Source organism: Cupressus sempervirens, chromosome 3 (genome assembly GCF_028749045.1).
Source record: "Cupressus sempervirens isolate cs-2001-9-10 chromosome 3, ASM2874904v1, whole genome shotgun sequence".
NCBI classification, from domain to species: Eukaryota; Viridiplantae; Streptophyta; class Pinopsida; order Cupressales; family Cupressaceae; genus Cupressus; species Cupressus sempervirens.
In genome coordinates, this window is record NC_143120.1 from 130,996,267 (window position 1) to 131,016,882 (window position 20,616).

General features: G+C 36.2%; 1 protein-coding gene across 2 annotated transcripts in view; it reads right to left on the reverse strand.

The window, feature by feature from the left end:
• Positions 1-20,616, reverse strand: part of LOC149565109 (alpha-glucan water dikinase, chloroplastic-like) — a 180,777-nt gene that overhangs the window by 8,986 nt on the left and 151,175 nt on the right. Inside the window, exon 27 of one of the 2 annotated variants that reach the window (XM_089818653.1) lies at positions 8,536-8,913. The exons of the other annotated variant lie outside the window; for it this stretch is intronic. Within the exon in view, the coding sequence (XP_089674779.1) occupies positions 8,872-8,913 (42 nt within the window). The 3' untranslated portion in view covers positions 8,536-8,871. Of the gene's footprint in view, positions 1-8,535; positions 8,914-20,616 lie in introns of those variants that run through there. 2 annotated transcript variants of the gene reach the window in all.

Genomic DNA, 20,616 nt, shown 5'->3' on the forward strand with positions numbered 1-20,616 from the left:
GGGCCGATTGATTTAATATATCTCAAACCCATTTTTATTTTGTTTCCGTAGTTTGTGTCGCTGTTGGCTATCTTTGTACACCCTCGGAAAGTTTCCCAATGGGTATTTAAGCACGGCTTGTAAGTAGTCTTTAGGTATGCAATCTGGATTATTTCTTTGTACTGTGAATTTCAGTTGGGATTCCCTGTTGTTCACCATTTCAGAAGTGAAAGATCTTCCCAATTTGGCTCTTTCAGTTTCGGTGGGATTCAACCCTCACCCTAATCCGTCGCTTGTAGCAGTTCGCTTGGATCTGGCAAATCGGAGTACCACTTTTCGGCATTTATATTTCTTGAAGGAATTATCTATATTCAAGTCGTCATTATTTGGTATCAAGATTCTATATAAATCTATGTGTTTGTGAACCTTCTCACAGTAGGGCTCATATATCCATCTGTATCACTCTTGTCCTTCTCCATAATTGCTTCTTCCGTGGCCGTACGGCCGTCACCCTCCAACCACACCTCTATACATTCTTCCTGTCCTCGATTAGCCTACGTACGACCTATCGTACGGCCATATCAACCTCACACCGTACACATTTCTCTCCCTCACCTCCGTACGGTCATCTTGACTATCGTACAACATATAGCAATCTCCATACGGCCTCTGGTTTTGTACCCCTTTAAAATTCTCCACTGTACGACTCATCTTGTTGTTCGTACGGCCATCAGTTGTCCTCTCTTGAGCGTACGGCCCCTCCTACACCAATGTATGGATAGTAAGAAACACCATACAACCTCCAGGTACATCACTATACGGCCTCACACAGTCGGGATATCAATTTTTACCCATCCGTACATCACCTTGTTGGTCCATAGTGTTACAATGTTCATTTATTCAAAGTCAACGTACGTGGGAACATTACAGTGGTATCAGAGCTTTTGATCTTGCCTACCTGTGGAAGTGAATGCAAGTTTATACTCAAAGGAGAAGGCGAAGTAACCCTATTGATAGAATGGCAAATCATCAAGATTCCATGACAAAACTCATGAATCTTTTTAAGAGAACTGAACAAAAACAAAATGCAAATCAACGATACCCAAAGGCTTATGCAGGAAACTCGACAAAAATTGGTCGAGGGAAAGATGAGAACAAAATGGGCATAGCAATGATTCTATTTTGGGAAGGACAAATTTTCAACCCTCTCGCTCTCGACCCTCAATACCCATCTTCCTTCTAAGGATGGAAGCACCACGCAAAGGAAGAGAGCCCACTTTTGAGGAAATGCAAGAAAAACTTCAGGAAGATTGATGGTGCAGAGCACTCCTTGGGAACATTCCTTCTTCATCATCTTGGCATTGGAGGACAAAGCATGGCTGATAGAATAGGTGGTATCAACTCTACATCATATGTAGACATTTTTCCATCTGCAATCTAATCATGGTCTATGAAGATCTTCTTTGCAATGTAATTGGAGTGTTTCCTTCAAGGAGGCTTGAAGCTAGTTTGAGTTTAAAATAGGATTTTAATAAACATTTGCCCACTTGTAAAGGTACATAGTCCTATTTGGTAGTTTATAAACCAAGGACTCATGTGACCTATAGGGCTAATAGCATTAGGTGTTTTGAATAAGTCTTATATAGCCTTAAAAGGCTCTAGGCATGTCTAAGATTAGGTTAGGAATGTTTTAAAGTAGTTTGGAAGCAAAAAGTTGCTTATCGGCAAGATGCAACAAAAGTTGCTGTCAACTTTTCAAAAGTTGCTCAGCAACAATTAGCAACTTTTGCAAATAATGGTTAAATCAGTTAGAAACCGATCCCAAGGTGGTTGATCGGTATAGGCATGGTATTTAAGTCATATTCCACCTTCCCAAAAGAAGAGATGGAAATTGTAAGGATTTTGATTGCATTAATACAAAAAACTCTCAGTTTTCGTGGTAAAATCTCTAGTTTTTGAATTCTGCACGTGCTGTACGGAAGAGTATCTGCAAACAAATGCGTGGATTCGAAACCTTGGTGTGTTAGCAAACTTTTGCAAGTGGTTTGAAGGTTTTTGGTGAAGGGAGTCGATAGTTATTGCATTTTGTTCTCAAACAGCCACCAAACCCTCCCTTTAGCAAGGGTTTTGTGCAAATGGGCAAATAGAGTGCACCTATTTGACCTCAAGGGCACAAAACCCAATGAATCTGCAAGCTTACATGTTGTTCTTTCATTCTCTAGAATTAGGATCAATTTCAATGGTGAGAGCACATTTTGCATGCAAGCCCTAGTTCAAGTCTAGGTGTTGGTTTGAACTAGGATTTAGTAACTGTATGGAAATCAGAAGGAATTTGATTGAATAAATTGCAACCAAGGGCAGAAGTTGTTGAGATAAACATTCCTTGAGGTCGCCCAATCATTTCTTTCCATCCATGAACCCATTTCCGTACTGCTCCTTTGTAAACCAAGCCTAATTGGGCCCATTAGGTCTGTGTGCATAGGAGAGGTTCTGTAGTGCAGGAGTGGATTGGGAATTTGATTTTTGGGGGATTGATAGAGTGGGATAAAGGGTATCTGAAACCCTAATTTGTTTGACAAGTTGTTTGGAGAATTTTGGATTTGTTGCAGGAAAACAGGGTATGGAGACCTAGTAGGACAACTAGGTGAGTTGTGGATTTTGGTGTTGCAGAAGTTGGAGAACCCAAATTGTGGGTTATTTGCAGTGTGGGGGAACATTTGGAGGTGTCCCAATCATTGTCTTGTGTTGTGGAGTGCTAGAAGTTGCAGAAGCACTAAAAGGCCTAAATCAGGGATTTAGTCCCTAAAGGCAAATTGGAGACAAAGTTGGATTGAGCCTTCCAAGCATTGGGAGATTGTCCAAACCGTGGAGAAAGGGTTGTTGCAGAGCTTGGTGGATCCTTGAAGTGATCCTAGACTTGGAGAGTAAAATTGTGGGTTGTGTAAGTCCTAAGGACAACTTAGGCCAAATTTGGTTATTCCGCTTGCCACTCTGCATCAGATTGGTGGAACACGAATATGGAAGGTGATATATCTTACAGAGACTGTGTTGATCTAAGAATGAGATATTCTGGCAGGAGAAATCGTGGTTATTTTAATGATGATCTTAGGAGAAAGATCAAAAAGGTAAAATTATCGCCATTTGATGGATTTGGAGTCATTACTGCAGAGTCATGGGTCCTACAGGCAGATACCTATTTCCAACTCAATCCAATGCCCGAAGAGGAAGCAATCAAGTTCACAACACTTCATCTAGAAGGAGTGGCACATGAGTGGTGGCATCATGGATTGGTCACTCTCAGTCATGACCAAGTGACTTCTTATGTCGAGTTCACTGAGAGACTCATTGACCATTTCGATGGGAAAGATCTTGAGCTAAACTTCAAAGATCTAGCTTAGCTAAAGCAAACGGGCACGGTAGACAACTACATCACTGAGTTCCAAAGGCTATCAGTCCTAGTCACAAACATCTCTAAAAGGCGCCAAATTGTGTTATTCATGGATGGGCTGAGGGAGCCTTAAGAGGTTGGATCAAAGGGTTCAACCCATGTACACTCAACGAAGCTATTAAGAAGGTGCATGATATGGCCGCATCTTCCTCCAAAACTCACATAGCTACACCAACACCATCCCCACAAGAAGACAAGGACAAGGAGATAGTTCAGAAGAAACCTTTGATTGATGAAGATTCTCGGCAAGAACTCCGGAGGAAAAAGCTCTGTTTTACATGCAAAGAACCATGGGGACCTAGTCATCGTTGCCTTGGGAGGGGAGAGATTCATTACATTGAGGTGATGCCTGATGACAATGAAGGACAAATACCTCCAGCAACCGATGAAGACATTACCCAACAGGAGAGAATAAATGCCCTGATACAAAAAGGGGATTCCATTGCTACCCTCACTACATCGACTGGAGCTAGTATCTTCAAGGTTCACAACACACTTCACGGAAAACGAGTCCCAATCATGATTGATAGTGTCGCCACACTCAATTTCATCAATTCATATTTGGTCACTAGTAAAGGCCTGCGCACAGTTGAGCATGGAGGACTTGAGGTTAAGGTTGTAGGAGGAACCTTGTTACCTTGCACTCATGTGATCCCATGGCTACAAATTTCCATGGGAAACTATACCATGATAGATGATTTCTTTGTCATAGATTTGGTTGATGCTGATATTATTTTGGGCATTCAGTGGTTGGAAACTCTTGACCAGTACACCCAAAGTTTCAAAAGGATGGACTTTTCATTCAAGACGGATGGCAAGAAGGTGCTACTAAGACGAATGTCAAATAAAGGATCAAGGGAAGTCACAATCAAGAAGATGGAGGCAATTTTTAAACAAGATTTGGTCCCAGACACTGGAAATAAAAACAAGATAGTCAATACCTCACCATATTCCTTGGATAATTGGCAGGCCCATCTATTGGTCGAGTATTCCAAGAACACTTTTGCATGTGAGTTGATGGATGGTTATGTATGCGATGAAAGATACAAATTTATTAATAACATCATTTTCTTCGATGGGAAGATCTACTTAGTGCCTGACTCGAAACTGAAAGAGTTGACTACGAAAGGTTTCCTAGAACCAGAGGTCCATTTTCTTGAGGATAAGCAAATTTTGGGATGGGAGGACTGTAATGTCCCCATTATAAAATAAATATATTTAATTAAACCTTGTTATTGGGCCGATTGATTTAATATATCTCGAACCCATTTTTATTTTGTTTCCATAGTTTCTGTTGTCATCGGTTATCTTTGTACACCCTTAGAAAATTTCTCGACGGGTATTTAAGCACGGCTTGTAGGTAGTCTTTAAGTATGCAATATGGATTATTTCTTTGTACTGCGAATTCCAGTTGGGATTCCCTGTTGTTCGCAATTTTGGAAGTGAAAGATCTTCCCTATTTGGCTCTTCCGGGTTCAGTCGGATTCAACCCTCACCCTAATCCGTTGCCTGTAGCACTTCACTCGGATCTAGCAAATCGGAACACCATCTTTCGGCATTTATATTTCTTGAAGGAATTATCTATATTCAAGTCGTCATTATTTGGTATTAGGATTATATATAAATCTGTGTTTGTGAACCTTCTCACAGTAGGGCCCAGATATCCATCCGTATCACTCTTGTCCTTCTCCGTAATTGCTTCTTCCATGGTCGTACAACCTTCACCCTCCAACCACACCTTCCTACATTCTTCCTATCCTCCACCAGCCTACATACAGCCTACTATATGGCCATATCAGCCTCACACCATACACATTTCTCTCCCTCACCTCTGTACAATCATCTTGACTATTGTACAGCATATAGCAATCTCCATACAGCCTCCTAATTTTGTACCCCTTCAAAATTCTCCATCGTACAGCTCATCTTGTCGTTCATACAGCCATCAGTTGCCCTCTCGACGATATGGCCCCTCCACTAAGGTAAAGCCAGTAAGAAAAACCATACAGCCTCCAGGTACATCACCGTACGGCCTCACACAGTCAGGATATCAATTTTTACCCATCCATACGTCACTGTGTTGGTCCATAGTGTTACAGTGTTCATTTATTCAAAGTCAACGTACGTGGGAACATTACACAATAGATTTGGGCTACATCAACTTATGAGGTATTTCATGTGGAGATAGTTTGTCCAATGTTGTTTCGAAGCTAGATGATAGCTGCATAACTATGAGAAAGTCTTACTCCTCTATGACCTATTTTCAAAGTATAATTTCTACATAATGTTTCCTTTAGTTGTCACATTAATTGGGGGTGTTGGAGTTAATGTTCCAACAGTAATCAATAAATAATTGTTGCACATGTGGCAAACCTTGTTGAGTTGCTGGCAACACAAATTTAGTTTAGGTGTGAGTCAAAGAGTTTTAGCTTGAATCGAGTTCTCATTGTAGATGTGTTTGAGTTAAGTGTCCATAAGTTTTAGTTAGCTGTCAAGTTTATGTGTGTTGTCAATCATGAAGTAGTTTGTTGTCAATCTAATAAGCAGTCATTTAGGAATGTTGTTGGGTCAAGCTATTGTATAAATTTGTATTTTCTATTCAATAAAATCATGCTGGAAGTTCTTTCTTTCTCCATTTTGTTTCAGCTGTTCTATTTTTCAATAATAGTGGTGTGTAAAAGGTGGTTGTTCAAATGCTAACATGTCATTGTTTTTTTTCATTTTGTACCCTCCAGGATGACTGGACACACTTCTTTGATACCAATGAAATATGCACCTTTATATCTGCTTAGCATTTTTTTTTGCTTTTCTTCAGTTTAAGAATGTTTGATAGAGAGAATAGGAATAGCTGATTATATAGCAGAAAGCATAATACTATGGAAGAAAATATAAAGGAAATGTTTGCAATTTCACTTTTAAAATCAATCCAAGATTAAAAGTTCAATACAAAGACAAAACTAAAGATGCCCAGATTGATAGATCTAATTTTAAACACAAATACAACATACTTATTTTCCAGTAACCAAAATAAACGGCTATAGAAATAAGAACCAGCAACTACGAGTTCCAAGAATCCTATATCCATCAAAATGCTCCAAATGATATAATTGGGTTCAGCGGTGTCAAACAACAGCCGAGATCTTTAGTGACTGTAGATATCAGCTCTTTAACCCCAGTGTTTTCCCTAGAATCATCAGGTTGACCTTCAAAAAGTAATATGGTTGGCTAGAAATGATATTGATGGAAAGGAAGAAGATACAACTAGCAAAATAATAGTTTAACCCTTTTCAATCTTTTCCAAAATTGTTCTCTACAAATCTGATATCCAATAACCTCTAAAAATCTGAAAATGTAAGCTCCAATATGCCCAACGTGATGAAAAAGATCACCAGATTATTCTCAAAATTATCTCTCAACAGCATGGAATATTGTTTGCATGACCTTTTGTCCTCACAACAAAAGATGGAGAAGCAATCACCTTCAAATAGAAGGAATATCAAAAGGCAAACTCAACATGCCCAAATGAGAGCCCCAGTTTTCCTTTTACAACTTTTTTACTTCTTTTTTGAAAAAGCACATTTTTGTGTTCTCAATATATTTTCAGAAATGTTTTTTTTTCCTTTTCATTTCCTTTTTTTAAAAGCACTATTTCCTTTTTTTTAGCTATTTTATTAGGAATACTTTTTTCTTTTATTTATGATAGAATCACCTCCCTTTTCAATCTGTCAATGTAGCATTAAATTATAAAGGTCCATCCATTAAAATAAATCATCTTTAATTTAATATTTGGCCTCTATAGTCCCTTCACTAAAAATATATATTTATTTATTAAGCTAAATCTTAATTTAGCTATATTAATTTATCATTATTTAATGTAAAGCCCATGGACTATATCCAAGTTGAGATGATCATCAAAATTGGGCCCACCAACAATACTAAAAATAGAAAGCATGCCAACTGACTGTGTTGGTCCCCATAACTGACTAGCTAAAAAAAGTGCAAGAATTAACCTACAAAGCATCCAAGAAAAAGTGTTATGCTCATTAAACTGTCAAAATATAAAACCACACCTCGTACTACTTCCAAGCTTCTCAAGCCCTAATCATTAGCCCATTGGAATTGATTGAATAGGCTCACCATGCAAAACTAGCTAAGCAAGGGAACATTACAAATTTGTGGAGGTTTGCAATTTGAAAATGACATTGATAGTTGTTTATTGCAGTTTTCTCGCTCAAAAATGAATACTAGCATATTTTGAATGAACAATGAAGTTCGCAATTGAAAACATAAAATTAGAGGCTAATTTATTACTTTTTATTCTATATTCCAATCTGGAAAGTAATTGCAGCAAACTAAAAGCTATATAGCAGCACAGAGAAATCACTCCTCGCATCCAAGAACAATGTCCATGCCTTCCTCATGTCCCTAGAGGTATTGGCACAGCCAGTTTGTAGCAGCACTAATATGAATAAAGTACCAATTCCCCTCGCACACAACTGACTATTATTTCTCTTCCTTTTCTTGTAGCAACACCCAAGATAAATATAGCACTGGTACTTTAATATCTAGTAATCATTGCCAAATAAGCAATCCTCTAATTAGACAGATTTTTCTTTAAAGGGGACCTAAGTAAATTAAACTTTTCTTTAAATGCACAAATTTTGCAGATTTTTGGGTCTGATCACTTCCGAGTTAAATTGGAAATAATAGAACCTAACAAACCAATTGGGAATATAGTTAAATTCGAAAACATGTGGTTTCAGCATAGAGATCATTTTAGAACTAGTAGGAAGATGTAGAGTGAGGAAACATTTGAAGGCTCCAAAATGTTTTGCTTCACCTCAAAACTCAAAGCCCTATAGAATAAGTTGTTCAAATGGAACAAAGAAAACTTTAATAATATATTTGATGCAAAAAATAAAGTAGAACAAGAGCTCTGGAGAGCTTGAGACCTTGCCTTATATTATAACTAAAGAAAGCATCAATTGAATAAATATGAGCATTCTGTTGAAACTATAGCCTAGAAATCAAAGATAATAACCAGCAATAAGAAAGAGAAAAACTGCAACAAAGAACACCAAAAATATCCTGGGAAAACCCTTTGAGAATGAAGGGAAAAACCCAGCCACACAACAAAATATATCTTTATTGATAATAAAAGTTCAAGTGTACAATGCTTATCGCATGATGCGAATATATAACAATAGAAGAGACTCTTCATATTCTAACTAAAGATCTCTTGAGTTTCTCATAACTCCTATAATTAAATATGACTCTTTGAATATTCATGCCTCAATGCATGAGAATGACACATGTCATTTACATTTATAATATTACAAATTAAACTTTAAGTGTCCTTTTCAACCTAAGAAGACAATAACGGTAATAACGTTCATATTTCTAGAGATAAAGATCTCTATTGCAGCTATCTTCAACACTCCCTCTTAGCCACAGAGAGAGATCTTTAGCTGAACAATCACACAAGACTGCAACCAAAATGTTAATGATAAAATCTCAACTCATATATTCTATGAAAACATGAAACAATCAATCATATTCATAGAATCACTCAACATGAAAACCTGTAACAATCAATCATATTCATGGAATCACTCAACATAAAAAACTATAACAATCGATCATAACATGAAAAGATTTGCAAGACTCACAGCTAAGCCTTTGTTCACGGACTCTCTCAACGTGAACTGTCATGGAATCTCTCAACATGACATCCAACTCCCATCACGGAATCTCTCAACCTGATGACATCATGGACTCTCTCAAATGATGTTCACTATCGCATAGTGAAAGAGTTATCATAGCTGATCTTACAATCTCATTTATTCACACAAGAATATAAATAGGCATAACAAGACTTAGTTCCATTTAAGTCTCAAATTTTACAAATACCACAATAAGCATATATGATAATGAAGAAGATTCTATAAGCATTCCCTCTTAATTATTAAGCCTCCCTCTGAAGCTAAGATCTTCCTCTTAATTAAGCAAGGTCTATAGCCTTTGTTGTTACATCCTGCAACAATGAGAGATAAAATATCAATTTATTGATAATGAAATTCATATCTAACCACAAATATGTATTATTTACTAAACAACATTCTCCTGCAGTCTGCGTCTTCTCAATGCATCCTGCAATTAAATAACTCTAACAAATAAAGATCAATGCTCTATACTATTTCCAAAAATGAAATAAGATTCAATGAAACAAAAGACTTATCTCCGGCTGTCTGAATATTATGAGCATCACATGCAATAATCAGAAACATCTGGGAAGAACTGGCTAATAGTAGTTGCATCTTGGTCCAACTCCAGCTGCATACATAATTTCTAGGAACTTTCCTTAACAGTTCAAGAAGACTTTCCTTCTTTCCCTTTGTCTTGCACCTATAAAAATTCATATTATCTTCCCCATCAACTCTTCTAAAATTGTAGTTGATCCGCCATCTAACTGTGAACTAACTGAGAAGATCTATAGGCTTGGGATTCCTATACAAAACCACACATGGCACTGCAACTATCACCAAGCACAGTAAAACCACCAGGGAGTCCCTCACTCTCAAATAAGTACTCATTGTATCGCCTTCCTCTCCCTTAGACAGAGGGTCACTTCCTCTTCTCAACATTCTCCCTGATTTCTTCATCATGCTGCATTAATAACCCATGCCACTTCACAACCTAGTTTTTTTTCTTTCTTTTCTTTCTCGTATGATTCTTCCTAGATGCCGCTATCATCGCATTCAAGAACTCAGCTACTCAAAATTGAAACGGCGGCGAGATTTTTGCATTTTCCTGAACCTAATGAAAATAAAAAGTCATCAATAATTCCCTCGAAGATGTCAATCAATAAGCTTTTCTTTAATTAAAAAACAATGTCTCAAGGGAATTGACGTAAAAATAGATAGGAGAGAAAGACGGTGGAACACAATTGCCAGCTAGACAAAATCGGAACTCAAGATGAGCTAGCAATATGCATAACTGATGAAGAAAAACCTGACAGCATCTACGGAATCCACGTGCACGTTAAACATAATTATCTTTAACATTAATGCAAAGGCACTCGACAGAAAATAAAAATTGGTCAAAAATAGAGAGACTTGAATCTGATACGAGAGCATAACAGTATGCTCTAGCAAGTCAATTGAAACTTTAACCCATAAATTTCATTTTGATATTACCACATCTTTTTCCAGAATTGCGACTCTCCTTGATACATTGATCATCCAATGTTTCATCTTTGCCATGCCACAGCTCTGAAGGATAGGCTTTCTCATCAATTATGCTCCAGGGATCCTGACTATGAGAAGAATCACCATCAGTTCTTGTATTTCCGTATTGTACATCACTCCAGCTTTGCTCATGTCGTATTCCCCTTTGTAATGCTTGTATTATATCCTTGGCAATTAATCTTACTCTCACAATGGCAGGAAGAATCTTTGGCTTCATCGAGTTTTTTGAGCTCTTGAATCTAGCTTTCGCCAAGCTGTTTTTCTTTCTCATTTAAATTTTTAACAGTCCAAAACTGACGATTAATTGCAGAAACACCCTTGTACATCGCGTCAAAGGCCTGTTTCAACTCCTTCCCAAACTAAGGCATAGCCATGGCTGCCAAACGCACATATAGAAAAGCCCGCCCAAAACCTTATCAAATTCTTCGTCTCTCCATATCTTTAGGATTGATGTTCACGTACAACAACATTACACAGCAGTTGTCTCCTGAGCTTCTCTTGATTCATTCAAACTTTTTGAAATCCTTTCAATCCAAAAAATTGCTTCAAACGACTTGAACGGTTCTCTTCATTCAAAAGTGTGCGACGCGAATCACACCATTCTCGTAATGCAAAGACTCATTGTTTCAATCAAAAAATTGTATTAGTTCTTCTACACAAACCCTAAATAAAAATTTCCCGCTTCCTATTGCAGGTGCAATAATCAGGTTTGTGCAAGTTTGGGATACGCAAAGTCTCCAAATTCACATGCAAGGAGGAAAAAACGGATATCACAAGCTTAGTAATAAAACATGGAAAAAAAAATCATGACATATTACATATTATACACGACAAAATCTCTTGCTATGCCGAGACAGGCAACTTGGCAAAGATGAGAATGCCCATTATATATATAATAAAGAAATCTTCTTGGCCCATTATATATAATAAAGAAATCTTTTACAACCAAGAAAGATAAATATCTATAAATATTAATGCCAGTACTAGAAACAGATCAGTATTTAATTGTATAGAGAAAATTTATCTCAGTGATAAAATGAATCTCTGTAAAGTTTTGATGTTTGGAGATTTGACCACCTCTAAACATGTGATTAAGAACCATCCCGAGCATGATCTTCTAAGATTGAAGATATACATGATCTTCTAAGATTGAAGATACACATACTTCCATGTTGCCAAGAAATTTTCGATACAAACAAATCCAGCATGCATTGACAATCATGAAGCCCAAAAAATAGAGCATGGATCACACATAAAAAATAAAAATAGATCATGACCAAGATTCTTTGATGCTGATTATCAAAAGAACTAGGCTCTAATACCATGTTGAAACTATAGCCCAGAAATCAAAGATAATAACCAACAATAAGAAAGAGAAAAATAAAAACAAAGAACACCAGAGATATCCTGGGAAAACCCTTCGAGAATGAAGGGAAAAATCCAGCTACACAACAAAATATATCTTTATTGATAATAAAAGTTCAAGTGTACAATGCTTATCGCATGATGCGAATATATAACAATAGAAGAGACTCTTCATATTCTAACCAAAGATCTCTTGAGTTTCTCATAACTCCTATAATTAAATATGACTCTTCGAATATTCATGCCTCAATGCATGAGAATGATACGTCATTTACATTTATAATATTACAAATTAAACTTTAAGTGTCCTTTTCAATTGAAGAAGACAATAACGGTAATAATGTTCATATTTCTAGAGATAAAGATCTCTATTGCAGCTACTATCTTCAACACATTCAATGAATGATTTCAAATCATAAACTATGTTCATGCAATGATGGTTAGGTGTCAAAATGTAGAACATGACATGTAAAATTTGATGATTAGATTTCATTTCGTTATGTATGAGTTGATTTAGTATCTAAAAAATGACACTATTGAAAGATGATGTAAAAAGAATGAATCTATAATTGTTGTGTTGATCTTGCACTCAAACCATAACTTTAGAAGAAAGATCATTCTTGCTAAGAAAATAATGTTATGGAGATGGAAAAAAGTATGAATATATGTATAAGATACATCTCATCTCATCTTGTCTTTATATGAACCAGAAAGCATATGGAACTATATAGGAAGACTAATGGTGGGCAGTTCGTGTTTTTTTTTCTTCTCTTGCTTCGTCCAATCTAGATCCACCTTTCATGTTTCTCCATCCTAATGATAGTCCTATATAAAAAAAATGTCCTAAATATTTTATTATAAATTATGGAAGGATTTGAAATAGGTTGCCCAAACCCAACTATTTTTTTCTTACAATTAGGTAGTTGAATCGAAGCAAGCACAATCATTATTATCGCAACATTCAAATTTCTCATTTGCATCTGCATGAGAAGTATACATCAAGCAATGGTTCACACAAGAGAACAAATACATGAGCTAATTTATTAAAAATCTATAGTGAACTTGTTCTATATCAAAAATAAATTTAATTTGAGATAAATATTTCAAAAAATAAATATAAATTTAATTTGAGATAAATATTTCGAAAAAAATGAAATTATGAATTTAGTTCAATCCAGATAAGCTTTTGGAAAAAAAAATGTGTCTCCCTTGGTAACTGTTGTGAGGTTCTCACACCATCGTCCCAAAACTTTGGGGACCCCCTTTTTTCAGTCACCTTGGCAAATTTTTGAATTTGTCCAAATTTTTGTATTTGATTTTTGAAAACTTTAAGTCTTTGACACCTTCGGGCCAGAGGGGAGAGGGTTAGATTTATTTTCACCCGATTTCAACTTGATTTTCTAGAACGAACAATTTCATCCTTAAGCCGGACAAAATTTCAAAGAGCAACACTTGGCAAGATAAAAATTGTAAATTTTGTACTTAGACAATTTCTTTTGAAAATTTGGATATAATTGTGCAAATTTAAATAATTTTCAAAAAATGAAATTTTGTTAGATTTGAATTTTTTGGAAAATCATGAATTTCTTTTTTGAGAAAAAAATTTCTTTTGTGAAGATGAAATCAAATTGCAAAACCGATTTTAGACTCTAGAAATGATTTTATTTTTGTCAAAAATTTAAATTGCTTGGCAAAATTGATTTGAATTGAATTGCAAAAAATTGGCTTTAATGGATTAAACTTTCTCTTGAAAATTTTTAAGCCTTTAAGCCTTTAATAAAATTGGTAATTTAATATTGGAAAAATGGCTTTTGGCTAGCCAAAATCCGATTTTAATGACATATTAATTGCTAAATCATCATTAAATGGAAACATTTAGCATCTCCAAGGCATTATTTACTTTCTTTTTGCAACTTTGGTCTAATTGGCAATTTTTAAAAGTAAAATTCATCTTGGCAAAGTTAATTTTTGGCTAAGTATTTAATTGGGGGCAAGTTTTGGTGTTCTAATTAATTTATTTTTGCTCCCAAGGTCCCAGTCGGCCAGCTAGGAAGGAGAGGCAGGTTGGATATAACAGGAAGCTCTTCCCCTTTATTTTTTCATTCCTCACTCCTCTTTGGTGCTTAGGCAATTTTTTTGATTTGGAGCAGATTTCTTCTCCTTTAAGCGATTTTGAAAGGGCAGATTGGTATTCTTTTTGGTGATTTTTCTTCATGGTAGAGATCTCCTATGCTTGGTGATTTTCTTTGTGGAGCAGATCTGCACTTTATATTGGCAATTTTTCATGATTAAAAGGCAAAGTTCCCATGATTGGCAATCTTCTCTAGAGCAGATCTAAAACTTCCATTGCTAGGCGATTTTTTTGCAAAGTCTAATTTTGCTAAGAAGATGAGATTGCTGCCCTAATTTGGGCGATTTTATTTGGAGGAGGTTATTGTGATCAAAGATCTGATTTTTTTTGGGCAAATGGTGGACAATTCCGAGAGCACTAAATTCTGATTTTTTCAGCTAAGGCCTCAAGATTTGCAGGGGGTTCGAAATTCTCGAAGCCTGATCCTAAATTCCAAAAAGAAGACTCGACTATTGGTAAAAGCAACTTCAAATCATTTAGATTTGAAAGGGGTCCTTAAGCTGATTTCTCTCTTTCATTCTTGTCTAGATATTGTCTCCCTTGGTTCTTGCATTCATCATCCACCACTTCACCATCTCATCATAGGTTGACAAGATAGTAGATGTTAATACAAGCAAGAATTCTAAGGGAAAAAACACTAAGAAAGACAAAGAGGATATGATGCCCAAAACAACTTTCTTCTTGAAAATGAGGCGAATAACCGATACCAATGTCGATACAGTAAACATGATACAGGTAAAGGACAAACTAAAGGAAGGACAATCCCCCTTGGCAAAGAAGATATACAGAAGTCAATTGCACATCACAACCCAAGCGTCGATACTTCCATTTCAACCATGATGAGTGACGTTGAGATGGCACTTGATTTTGAAGACATCAAAGAAGAGGACATCATTGAGACAAGACTTGGATCAATATTGGATGAGTTAGGAAAGGTTGCTATCAAGAAAAAACATTTGAGCACCCTTTCCTCCCTCAATGCCTTCATCGGATTTGCAAAAGAGTATGAGAAGGACCATGAAAAGACACTACAACCAGCAAAGAGCATGATGAAATCAACAGAGCTCAAGATAAAGCATACACCTTGTCCTCCATGGAAGAAGTCAACGAAAGGCTAGCTAAGTTCATTGCCTTAGCGAAAAGAATGAAAGAAAAAGGAAGAGTTATATTAGAAGATCATTTGATGTAAGCCAAAGTGGCAATTTCTCTTTCTTCTAGAATAGGACAAGTGTCTAGTTTTGATTGGCCACCATTTTGGTGCCTTCTCATTAGTTGCCACTTTTTTCATTGGTCCATTGACAAGGTGGCATCTTCTCGTTGGCTGATGAGGTGGCAACCCTAATTAGGGTTCCTAGGATCCAATTTGGATCGTTGATTTTGCTTTTGATCTCTATCGTCAGTTGTAATTTTGGCCTCTATATAAGGCCATTTTGCTCTCATTTGTGAGGGGGTTATGTTGGAGAATTGTTGCCAAGATACTATCAAAACTGTTCTCTATTCATTATTGTGGCTTGCATGGTGGATATACATGATCATTTTGGTGTATTGCATGGTTCTTCTCATCTCTCAAACAAAAGTAGGATTTCATTTCATGTTGTTAGAGTAGAAGTAGATGGCTAATTGTATGGTGATGATTAGTGAATGTTTGATAGGGATCTACAACTAGGCCACTAGCATCTTAGCTGCTGGTTAGGGAGCCTTGTGTGGTAAACTAGTTCTCTTTTCCTTTGAATCATTGCATCTATGGAGGTGGAGCCGCTAGTTAGCTTTCATTAGATTCGATCCCCATCCATTTGCTAATCTTTCCATTCATAGGAGTAGGAGTAGAATAGCAAGTAGTTGAGTAGTCGGATTTCACTCCAAGAAAGTTAGGAAGGTAGAAGTCATTAGAAGCATTATTGCCTCCTCCTCACGCAATCAACATTATCTGACACTACACCCTCCACCATCACTGTCACCATCAATATCACCTGGCACTCGTACAAAATCATCACCATCTCACCAAAAACCCAAGTCATCCTCGAATGAATAGCGTAAGGCTGCCTACGTGATTACTAGCAAATCACATCGATATATTGAGTTAGTATCCACAAGTGTAAGGAACATTGGAGTTATTCTCATGTCCCATGAGTATTAACTTTTCAAGAGAGGAATTGTGTGTTTGATACTCCATATCAAATACTCAATTGCTAACATATTATGTGGTATAAAAACTGACATCAACAGTAGCTCTACTATGTATAACTTCTCTTGAGCCTTAAACTTATCCAGATTTGATGTGGCAGGTTCCAAAACAATGTTCTATGTGGCAGTGACATGAGCATGCTTTCTAGAAGTTTTTCTTATCAATTTCATTCCACACTCACAGACATCTACAAGAACTGGCAGGGGACAAATGTTGGTTCTATTGTGAGAGAAAGAGGCACTCTACTTCAGAATGCTACATTTAAGCTCTTCCTGCATCTTCCATTCCCCAATTTCAGATCTGCTGGCAGAGATAATGCCCCCTTTCCCTGAACTGTTTGACACTACATAATTCCTATAGAATGATCAATGGATCTCTGACTGAGACAAATGCCTTGTTAACCGTCAATGTCTCAAGGGAATGAGGTACACTCATGGATTCTAAAAGGTTGTTAGTTACATTTTATGTTGTGAAGACATAGAATTTCAATATCGTTTCCAAGGGAGAAAACACAAGACAGTTGCTGATTATTTGGCTAGTTTGTGCTCTCAATGTCATAATTCATCTAATACAAGAAGCAAGGAATCTTAAAGTTCAGCAGGGTTGCATTGAAGCTTGAGAGGTTTCCTTCTTGTGAAAGTGTAATTGGAGCTAGAATAACTCTTCAGTAAGTTTTACCATATAGATGGAGTCTTTGACCTTTTCCTATGTTTGAGGTGTCACGAGGACTAAGAGGTAGTAGATTCATGGTAAATTTCTAATTTATCTTATTTTCTTTTGCTCTGTTTGTTCTTCAATGATGTTTACAGGATCACTGCCTAGACTTTGGTCTAAAAAATTGTCATTGGAACCATTAAGGAATTTTAAGCACTAATCACATTTTCTTCATCTTGGGTAAGAAAAGGTCAGCTTCAAAGTAAAGAATGGGCTGGACAATCACATTCAAATTCAGAAAATGCAGAAGGGTATTATGTGTAAGAATGTTGTTTCACTATGACAATCTGGATAGGTATTGGATCAACATGTACATGATGACTGCTTTCATGAGCCTACTAACCCGAAAAAATGTATGTGAAAGAAGATTACAAAGATTCATCTATATTGGCTATAGGAGGAATCTAGAAATTCATCTGAATTTTGGTAAAATATGATATTTTCTTCAATAGCAGAATCAATATGCATCAAATCACAGGATTTTTAGCAGGGTTAGGGATGGAGGGGCCTGTGGAGTGAAATTAGGTTTTGATTCCTCCCTTTTCTCATTTTTTGTCCAGTAGTCACACCATTGGATGAACAGGACTAGAGGATGCTTGCACAGACAAAGTTGGACCTGAAGAAAAATGAAAATTCTAGAGTTTCCTCGTGGAAGAAGTTTCTAGAAACTCATTTTTCAATTTTTTGTGTCAAAAAACTATTTTTACCCCTACTAAAATTGTCATTAGCCAATAACAAAATAGGAATTACTGATTCAAAATTGATTAAAAAATAAGCTGATTTTTCAACTTTAGATACTCACTAGTTTTAGTTGTAAAAATTAATTGTGACTGCCGCTAGGAACATTAGTTCCTTGCCTAGGACTAACAAGAACCAGATGGCTTAAATGAAGAAGTAATAAGAATAGGTATGAATGATGAAAGATCTTACAAAGAAAAAGAACTAATGGCTAAACATGGAGATCTATTAGCAAAAGAAGAAACTTTCTAGAGGCAAAAATCTAGAGAAACATGGTTATAAAAAGGAGATAGAAATATAAAATTCTTCTATGGCAGTACTAAAAACAGGAGAGCAGTAAATAGAATTACTAAAATTAAAGATCAATAAGGGAACTTTATAAATGATCCCTCTGAGATTGGAGAGGCATTCATTAATTACTATAACAATATCCACAATGGAAGTGATAAGTCTAATCTTAAAGCCCAACAAGAAATGGTCTCTTCAATTCCAAACTAATCACCGAGAAAGACAACAAATGGTTAAACAGAAAATTCTCTCTATCTGAAGTTAAACAGGTAGTATTTCAAATGAACCCAGACAAAACACCAAGCCCTTATAGTTTTAATACCAAATCCTTTCAAAAATGTCGGGATATAATATGTCCAGAACTGAATGAAACAATAGAAGCAACCCGAACTTAGGATCAATACTATAAAAAATTAATAATACTTTCATTGTGCTCATACCAAAAAAAACTACTACTTAGAACTGGGAGATTTTAGACCAATAGCATTATGCAATACAATTTATAAATACCTCTGTAAGGTATTAACAAATAGACTCAAGTAACTGCTACCTAGAAACATTTCAAAAGAACAAACCGTTTTTATCCCCAATAGATCAATTCTTGAAGGAACAATAATAGCTCAAGAAATCATTCGTACAACACAAACTAACAAGGAGGCTTGTATGTTGATAAAATTAGATATTAAAAAAGCATATGACAAAGTGGATTGGAGGTTCTTATGCAAGTGCCTCAAAACAAGTAGATGGACAACCATGATCATTAGTTGTATATCAACTCTCAAAATATCAATCTTAGTTAACAGTAGTCCCAAAGGCTTCTTCAATATGACAAAAGGAATAAAACAAGGAGATCCAATCTCCCCCTTCCTCTTTTCTATAATGGAAGAAGTGTTAGAGTGGGGTTGTCATTGCACCCAAAGACCGATGTATCAATACCCGATACAACCACTCAACTTATATTACACAAGAGGCGGTTAAGCCCTTGCCATGAATCTCAAGGGGATCATTGGACAAATCTTCAACAATCTCCTCCTCAGCATTACCCAAGGGTCTGAGGATTAGAACCTGTGACCAAGCTCTGATACCACTTGATAGAGTGGGGTTGCTATTGCACCAAAAGACGGATCTATCAATGCCCAATACCACTCAACTTATAATACACAAGAGGCGATTAAGCCCTTGTCACAAATCTCGAGGGGAGCGCTCAACAAATTTTCAAAAAGAAGCCCTATAAATAACTATCCAAAAAGCACATCAAGAAAGGAAGCTAATAGATGTCAAAACTACTAAAGATACCCCCAATATTAAACACCAGCAATCTGCCTATGACACTATTCTCTTGGGAAGGAGCACAAAGGAAGAAGTGACAAAAATTAAACTAATCTATAATCAATATATGCAAGCCTTGGAGAAAATAGTGAATGCTGACAAATCAGAAATCTTCTTTCTAAACACCAATCCAAGCATTGAAAAAGATATTTGTAGAACTATGGGTTTAAAACTAGCAACTTCCCTGCAAATACTTAGGCATTCCTACAAATAAAGGAACCAAGAAGAATAGTGTATGGGATCAGATAGTATCTAAACTTCATAAAAAAAAGGAAAGTTGAAAAGGTAGATGGCTATCTAATGCTAGAAGAGTTACTATAATTAAATTTGTAATCTCAGTCAGCCCCACCTCCCAAATGTCAATTTTACCCTTGACAAGTAGCGTGATGCAAAAAAATTAGATTCCAAGCTTAGGAATTTCTTTTGACAAGAATCTTCGGAAAATAAGAAAATGGCAATGATTAAATAAGAAAACATTTGCAAACTTCAAGAGAAAGGAGGATTAGAAATAAAAAGTCTATTATGGCAAAACTCAGACTTAGGAGCAAAGCTGGTATGGAAAATGTTACAAAAGCCAAAGGAAATGGGCATCAATATTGCTTAACAAATGCATTTGGAATGCAGATCCTATAAGCCTTCTTAGGGCTACAAGCCATCCTAATGGGTCTCACATTTAGAACTTTTTAAAGACTTGTATAAATGTTATCAATGAGTAGCTTACTTGAGATATAGGAAATGGTGAAGAAGTCCTCTTCTAGGAAGATTCTTTGGCAGGCTTTGAGACATTAGATTTGTTAGGATTAGATCCTCGTATAAAAACAACCTTGGTCCAAAAATAGGGACAATAAACTATATCACAACATGGCTAAGGATAACTCACTACCTGTCACAGGATGGAAATGGAAAACGTTTGAAGGTTCACCACTCACTAACATCCAAAAACAGTCCCTTATGGAGATCTTCAAAAACAGACAATTTGCAATTAAAAACAGACCAGACAAGGTTGTTTGGGGTGGTTCAAATGATGGAAAATACAAAGCCAAAGAAGGATCTAATCAACTTACTAAATCTCAAAACTAGCAAGATATCAATACACCTTTGAATCACTGTTGGGATAAATTTTGTGCGCCTAAAGCTGACACCTATGGGCAGAAATGCAATAAAAGAATTCTCAAAGCAGAATGGTTCAAAA